At 39.4% G+C, this 8007-nt stretch overlaps 1 protein-coding gene across 2 annotated transcripts; it reads left to right on the forward strand.

Annotated features, from left to right (window-relative positions):
- The first annotated feature begins 61 nt into the window (after window positions 1-61).
- On the forward strand, window positions 62-7163 carry RIDA (reactive intermediate imine deaminase A). Of its 2 annotated transcripts, XM_027452506.3 has the most exons (7): window positions 62-203; window positions 2962-3067; window positions 3604-3658; window positions 4458-4526; window positions 5958-6013; window positions 6397-6496; window positions 6878-7163. In XM_027452506.3, exons 1-6 carry the CDS (start codon window positions 139-141, stop codon window positions 6463-6465), a joined length of 420 nt encoding a protein of 139 aa, XP_027308307.3. In that variant the 5' UTR covers window positions 62-138; the 3' UTR covers window positions 6466-6496; window positions 6878-7163. The 2 variants fall into 2 exon arrangements, with proteins under 2 accessions (XP_027308307.3, XP_027308306.3); XM_027452505.3 differs by having other exon boundaries at window positions 6397-7163.
- The last annotated feature ends 844 nt before the right edge of the window (window positions 7164-8007 follow it).

Below are 8007 nucleotides of genomic sequence, written 5' to 3' on the forward strand. Positions count from 1 at the left end.
GGCGGGCTGCGGGGAGGGGAGGGGAGGGGAGGGGAGGGGAGGGGAGGGGAGGGGAGGGGAGGGGAGGGGAGGGGAGGGTAAAAGGAGGGGGGGGGGGGTCAGGAGGTGGCTGAGGAGAGGGACGGGGAAGGGGCAGCCATGGCGAGTCTGGTGAAGAAAATAATCAGTACTGCCAAGGCTCCCGCTGCGATGGGGCCCTACAGGTGTGCCCCGGCTGGGGGTAGCGGGCTTTGCCCCGTGGGAGGCTGTGGGGTGGTTTTGGGGGTGGTTGTGGGGAGGCTGGGAGGCTGTGGGGTGTTTTTGGGTGTTATAAGGGGTTTATAGCGTGGTTTTGGGGTGGGTGGACCTGTCCCTGGGAGTGGTGGGGCAGGTGGGGTCCCGTGACCCCCAAGGGGAGTGGGTCTGGGATGGCACCGGGAGCTTCAGCCCGCCCGCGGGCTCCCTAAAATGTCCGCCCGGGAGGCACCGGGGGAGCAAAGTTCATAAATTTTAAAAATAATCCCCCAAAAAGGTTTGTCTTTGCTGCTTAAATCTGAAAATTTATTCCTGTAGACTTACGTCTAAAGTACTGAGGGGTTTTTACTGGTGTTTTCTAAGGGTTCCTAGTCACGCATTCAGGGCATGTTAGGCTGTTTCCCATTTAAACACAGGCTCCTGAGGTTTTAAAACTCCTTGTAGCATCCTGATGCCTCCAAAAGCATTATCTGTCTCCGTTCCTGTGAAAATGAACGCTCTGAACCTCAAGCTGGATGTTCCTGATAGGAATTGTAAAGATGGAAAAGTACCAAGGGTAGAGGCAGAGAGAGCCCCACGACCTAAAGGTTAACTTCTGGTGGAGGGCAGCCAGGGGCTCGGCATCGCTCCTACAGAGCACCTGGGACAGGGAGAGCAGCTCCTCAGCTACACACACACACACTGGCTTAGCCTTTAACATAGCCCTCGACTTCTGCTGTGGATTAACTGCACTCCTGTGTTCTGTGCTTGTTGGCAGTTCTTGCTGAAATGCTTCTTACTATGCAGCCTGCTACTGGTATGGTGGGTCTAACATCAGTAAGTTTATCACTAACTTAGTTAATCGAGTTGCAGTCAACTTTTCAAAGTCCAGCGAGCAAAAATTGCACAAGAAAAAACTGCTGTGTCTCTGCACTGAGCATGGGAACAGGAGAAGGAGGGCTTAATAGAGAGGGAAGGTTTGGGGTCTATGGGTTGTGTTCCTGGTTCTGCTGCAGCCCTTCAGGGTGCTACTTCTACATATTTTGAACTCCCTTTATTAGGCAGCAGAGATACTATTCTTATATTAATCTACAACCCTTTGGGTAAAGACAACATGAATTTTTGCCTTTTTTTTTTGTGAATTGTTACTGGTGTCAGTGAACAGAGTTAAGTGCAGAAGGGAAGTGAAAGTTGAGGAGCAGAGGACTCAGTAAGGTTGCTCCTGGTCTGGCAGTGGTATTGGAAGGCTTCAGCATGCTTTTTTTTTTTTTTTTTTTTTTTTTTTGCAGTTAATCATGATTTGGGATTGTCCGAAGGCCAGTTAGGATAAATGTTTTGTGGTGTCATTTGCTTTATAATAAGCAAAAAAGATTATTCTTTTTTTTTTTTTTTCCAGAGAGCTAATATCTGCTTGTTGTGTGGTTCTCCACACAGGAAACAGAAGCACGAGCTTGTGGTCTGAGGGCCTGTTCCTCCAACAAAGCGCAATGTGCTGAGAAAGAAAACAGTTAAAGAAGAATCTGTGTTGTGCTCATGCACACTTTTCCTATCTAGGCTGCATCAGCTGGAAAACTATTTCTTTTGCTAGTTTTTCTTTAAATGGTATAATTCTGTCTTATCTCAGTTTAGGTAGTTGCTGATGGCAGAGAATAATCACCATGTAAGATATGTTACTCCATCGGATGAATTACAGGCTTTTTTTCCGTAATGGAATTGTAGGAGAATGTGGGACAGGGGTTTTTACCTGGACGGGGAAGATGGGAGTGATGGCATTGTTCAGATTGCTTAACCGTAATCATTTTACTGAGTCCCTAAATTAGGTTAGGCCCATGTAAAGTCAATGGATTGAGCAATTAAGAGATGTAGTAAAAACTGAAAGAATGGCTTTCTTTCTCCACTGACATAAAAGGGAAGCTAAGCTGCTAATTTAGGTAGTTCAGGGAGGTGCCTATCTCCAGTTTGTGTAACTTCAGGGGCTTGTTCAGCTGTTAGAACAACAAATTTTCTTGTGGAATGGGAAGAGATAAGAAAAATGGTGTTGACACACCATAAATGTTTTGAGAAGACCCTTTCTTTAATTTCTTTATGAAATATTTTTAGCTATCAGCTGGAGGGATGTAAACTCTGTCTCTTGACTAATTGATGGTTTAAGTCTTTGTTTTAATCTCTTAATTTTGTGGTAATTAAAGATGTTAATAATTGCTAACTCGACTTCATACCTGATGTTTACATAGAAATGGTTAGCAAACAGCTCGAATTCTGCAGTCTTCTGAGCTAACCCAGCCAAGGGGTCACCCAGGTTATGTGGTGCAAAGGAGAGGGATTGCTCTTTGGGATAGAGATACTCTGCCTCCCCCCATTTTTCTGCAGTGCTGTGTTAGTATTGGGCACTCATCCTTTCCTGAGAACCAGGGTTTGTTAGCTCAAAGACAGAGCTATGCTGTCTTCCATGGGTGGTTCAGTCCCAGCTGAACCAAACTCTCACAGATTGTACACACAGTTTGTCTAAACTTGTGCACGCGTAACCTGTGGCACCAAGCAGTGTGGTTTAGTGATGGAACTCAGCAGGTCAGACTTGATATTTTTGAAGATCTTTTCCAACCTAGATGGTTCTCTGATAACGTACATTTCCAAGATATTACAAATGACTGAAGAAAATGTGAAATGTGCTTACAAGGGAGTGCTTTTGAATAGTTAAACGTTTTTGGTGGGGAAGCTTTCAATGTAAAATGTCTCTTCTGTTTTCAGCCAAGCGGTGCTTGTAGACCGGACCATGTACATTGCAGGACAGATTGGTATAGAGCCTTCCAGTGGGCAGCTAGTCTCCGGAGGTGCAAAGGAAGAAGCTAAGCAGGTAAGATGTGTTCTGGCAATAAACTTTTAATGGAGTTGGCCTGTGCTTTTTTAAATGTAGACTGATGAGAAATTGAGGAGTATTAGAGAGCACATTGCACATCCTCCAAGGTGAGGTAAAAGTAAGAAGTAATTTCATCCTTGTCGTTTTCCATCCAAGCAACTTGGAAGTCAAGGGAGGACTCTGTATTTCAAGTAGGAAAGAATCAATGTTTTGAACAAAGGTTTGACCCCAGTGGCTTGAGTGGGGGGAAGATTTGTTCCCCCAGCAGCAAAGAAGCTGTGTGAGTAGTTAGGATGAGATTGAGCTGCATCCTGCATTCGCATGTAATGAATGGATGGGGGTTTATTAGACGTTCCCTTTCATTAATTTACTTTTTAATCTATTTCAGTTTTTTTTCTTACCCACTGATGACTGTTGACGGCTTGCTGGATGAACTACACATGGATCTGTAGCTAGATTACAACTCATGTTTACATATTTACCTAAATACAACCTTGCTGATATTTAAATATTTTTATCTCGTTTCTCATTAGGCTCTAAAGAACATGGGAGAAATCCTGAAAGCTGCAGGCTGTGATTATGGCAATGGTAGGTGCTGTTATGAGGATGGCAAACAAGTCATTATTTTCACATCAACTTAAAAAAAAAAAAAAGTGACCTCTAAAATAAAATAAAGCTTTTTGCTAAATATGCAGTTGTTATAAATAGCTATAAAGGGAAAAAAATCAACGTGCAAGTCTTTATGTGATGGGTATCAATGGGACACTACCTTTCCCCAGAGTTTCTGACCATAATACTAACTTTTTTTAATGCTAATTGAAGAAGCTCAGGTGTAGATAGAGCTGCAGTTGACTGCAGGCATTTTAAATGTCCTAGACATTACTTCTGGTAAAAGCAGGTCTATGTCTGTGGTGTTTGTGTTCTAGGCACTTTCATTACATTTTCTTTTGAAGCAGATTCTAATAGTGGAGCCAAACCAGGATTAATATTGGCTTAGGCAGTCATGAGTAAAAAAATTCTAGCATAGACTGTATCTTCAGACATTTTATGGACTCTTTTTGGCAGCAGCTATATATTTTTTTTTTCCAACAGTTGGCTTACAATAGCTTTCTTAAATCAACCTGCTTCATCAGTTCAGTGCTTCTTAGAATTGGGCTTATAATGAAATTTAAAACGGATACTTTCAAAACAGGTCAGGAATATCTAATTCCTTAGAGTTTTATGTACTAGTTATTAAGATCTTTTTTTTTTAGGTATTTCTGTAGGTTGTAGCTCTAATGGTCAATATCTGTTTGGAAAACTTTTCAAAATGTTTATAGTATTTGAGGTACATTCATGGAATAAAAGCAAGAAACTCACAAAATAACTGCAGTTATGTAATTTCTAGTTGTGAAGACTACAGTTTTGATGGCAGACATGAAGGACTTCAATGATATTAACAATATTTACAAACAATGTAAGTAGAATTTTTTTGTTTGTTTTACCAGTATGGCTTGTAGAACTAATTACACTTGCTGTAAGCGGTGTTTTAATGACTCAGATGATTTAGTTCCACATTCTTTGAGATTTCATGAGAAATACAACATTAAATCAAAGCAATTTACTTGCAAACACCCAAACAAGTACAGATGAATTTCATATGGACTTATGTCCTACCATCCCACTAACTTTTCATATGAAAATCAACCCTACAAGTTAATCTTCTTTTTGCTTTGATAGATAGTCTTTTTTTCCTAATATAATTCTGTTGTAGGCAGCCTTAAAATGCTTAATTTCAGGTTGTATATTTTTATTTCTTTAAAATCTCTATCTTTTAATAATTTCTGTGCTATTGTTATGGGACAAAGCTTGCTTATGAGGATGAGTCACCCTTCTGCACTGTGGAATACAAGAATAGTGCTGGGTTAAACAAACTGAATCTAAGCTGAAGTAGGTGATTTGTGAGCCATGTTGTGCAGAAGAATTTGGGAGGCTCTGCACATAAGTTCCTTATTTATGTCGGTTTGGATTTTAATTAGATAGTAACATCTGGTCCTGAATAAAGTCTTTTATTCATGAGCAATCGGTACAGTCTTCTGTATTTCAAGATGGAATTGTGTGTGTTTAAGTGGAGGAAAAACAGACCAGCTGGATACTTAGCTACTTGTTGCCAAACAGACCTCCTACCTGTTGTTCAGGAAAGCTGTTGTTGCTGTTCTTTGATGTGAGTTATTAACTTTGTTAGTGCAGGAGCATGGAAGTGCCATTTCTGAGCCTAGCATTAACTCTCACTAGAAAAACTTATATTTAATTATGCAAATTCAGCTCATATCTTGACTGATAGCCTTTTCTTCCTGTTATTTTAGTATGCTTGAGCTCCGGGCCTAATTGGGAATGGAGGACTAGGTCAGGGCCTATCTTTTCTGCCTTCCTTTGATATGAGCAAGGTTTACCCCTAGTAATTCTACACAAATCTGGGATCTTTGCTCATGACTCCTGCCACTGTTTCTCCTTCTTCCTCTGTCTGTGAAAGAGCCCTCTCCCATTCTCCAGTCTTTGCACGGGCTGATCACCATTCTGGTTCAATATTGCTGTTTCAGACAAGTTGGTGTCAAACCCATGCAGTGTCAGCAGAGTGCAAGTTATCTCTGTCCACTAGATCACAATTGAAGCTGCCTTCTTGATGATGAACAGTAGCTTTTTGAGATACTAGAACAGTCAGTGATATAATAAATAAAAAAAAAAAGAGGATGTGGGTGGAGAAGAAAGCTGGGACAGAAGCTTATCTGTCTTGTCTAATTGAACCTGAAACCATTCTAGTGACTGCATTTTATACAGATGACTTAAAACCGTGTGGTTTATCAAGCAAAGTTAAATGATTAGTGAATGGTTTTGTTTTCAATTACAGTTTTCAAGTCCAATTTCCCAGCCAGAGCAGCCTATCAAGTTGCTGCTTTGCCAAAAGTAAGTGTCATTTTAAGTACTTGCTTCTGAAACGTTATGGCAACTTTCCTTCTTCTGTAATAGCTTCAATTATGATTATTTTATTGATTAAAATAGTATTTTAAGTATGCTGGTCTTATTCCCCCATACAAGAGTTCTGAAATGAGATACCTTGCTCTGTAATGGAAGATGGCTACAACTGTAGAAGTAAGGTTTTCTGGTATGTAAGGAAGAGTAAAGTGAATTTTCAATGTTAACATTGCTAAATCAGTAATACCACTGCCAGAAATATAATCCCCTTAAAATGTCGCTCTTTGTTCTTATCAGGTCATGTTATATATCCAATTGCTTTGTAAAATAGGTACTTTAAATTCCTAATATGTTTCTTTATTGCTGTCTCACAGGGTGCCCGAGTTGAGATTGAAGCGATTGCCATCCAAGGACCCATCCAGGATGTTTCAGCCTCTCTATAAGGAAAGGCTGAGTATCCTACACCTAGGACAGGTGCTTTCTTCCAGATTGTGGCCTTGTGGTCTATAAAATACAAGCTTGTATAAAATACAAGCTTACCCAGAAACACATGGAAGCACTGCTAAAATCCATTGAGCCTGGTTGTAGAGCAGGGGCCTTATGTTGTGATGGTGACAAGGTATTCAGATACTAAAGTACTCATTTTAGATGGATGTATGACAGTTACGCTGTGGGTGATCTGGACATGGAAAACTAATGACTTGTAACAGTAGGTTTTTAGTAATTATTTTAAATAAGAAAAAGGTCAGAAATGAAAAATAGTAGAATACTTGAATTAGTATACATTTTCACTTCTGTGTTTTGGAGAATTCTGTTGTATTAACTTCTAAAGTATCTTAAACGCTTTCTTTACAGAATAGATTAGTGTTGGAACTTGCTCACATTTTCTTCATAAAGAAGTGATTTCTTAGGAGGGTGAATACTCATTTCAGAAAGAAGAAAATGATGCTTCTCTGAAGTAATGTCCTCATAGTTGTAAATCACCTGCAAATTAATCCATTCCTGCAACCTTTTTCATAGTCTTTCTCATACTAATTCAACTTTTACTATGTTCTGGTGAGTGGAAAAAAGAAGACATTCCAATTGTAAGAGGGAAAATATCCCGTTTAATGACAATAAATGATAATTATATCTTTAAAAATGTGCTTGTCTTTTCTAGGAACAAACTTTTGTTTTCCTGATAATGCTTTTATGCTCTATTACAAAGGAAGTCCTGATTTTGCTTCTTCAGTAAGAAATTATAAACCTATTCTTTTGGTTTGAATTACCTATTACCTAATAGCAAAGGATGAAAAATAATCCTTCAAGACAGAAAGCTTTCTGCTACTGTGGCATTACAGTTCTTCGCATTTTTCTCTCTGTCATCAAGAACAGAAGCATCTGCTTGGTGGGGTGTTTAAGCAATCCTGGGAAGTCAGACTGGTGATGTTAATAAGTTACTCCATCCCTCTGCATTCATCTTTTATCTAAGCCAGTAGAAATGAATACCATGTTTTTACAGAACTGCTTTGAAAAGTCAGCTACCTCATTGTAGAGATGGTCCCCTCTCTTCCCCTGCAGCCATGTATCTAAACACAATATTGGTTTATTCAGGGTAAATGAATATACATTGTTTGCTATCTGATTATCAAGCAATAACCTTAGAAAAGTACCGGACTCTTCTGCATATAAACTTTCTACAAGTTTTAGAAATTTTACAAATAAAAGCTATTAGTTGTGGTTCTGCTCTTTCTCTCTCTCCTTGGCTATACTACTGCTATCTCTTATATTCCACATCTCTAACTTAAGCAATCCCACCTAAGCATAAACAGTAATAGATGTTTTCATGTTAGTACCAGATACTTTCTGACAATTTTCTAAGAAACAGAGAAAATGAAGCAACATTTTGTCAGTTAGGAATAATGTTACTAAATTTGGTTAAATTATTTAAACAGATTCCCAATTTATATTTATGTGTTTGTTACAACTTTACTCACATATCAGTA

Source organism: Anas platyrhynchos, chromosome 2 (genome assembly GCF_047663525.1).
Source record: "Anas platyrhynchos isolate ZD024472 breed Pekin duck chromosome 2, IASCAAS_PekinDuck_T2T, whole genome shotgun sequence".
Lineage (NCBI taxonomy): Eukaryota > Metazoa > Chordata > Aves > Anseriformes > Anatidae > Anas > Anas platyrhynchos.

Bases quoted from the DNA above. Each gene is read 5' to 3' on its own strand.
- RIDA (XM_027452505.3), top strand. From the start codon at position 139: ATGGCGAGTCTGGTGAAGAAAATAATCAGTACTGCCAAGGCTCCCGCT. The intron at 204-2,961 runs GTGTGCCCCGGC...TTCTGTTTTCAG, and splicing joins GCTGCGATGGGGCCCTACAG to CCAAGCGGTGCTTGTAGACC. The intron at 3,659-4,457 runs GTAGGTGCTGTT...TGTAATTTCTAG, and splicing joins AGGCTGTGATTATGGCAATG to TTGTGAAGACTACAGTTTTG.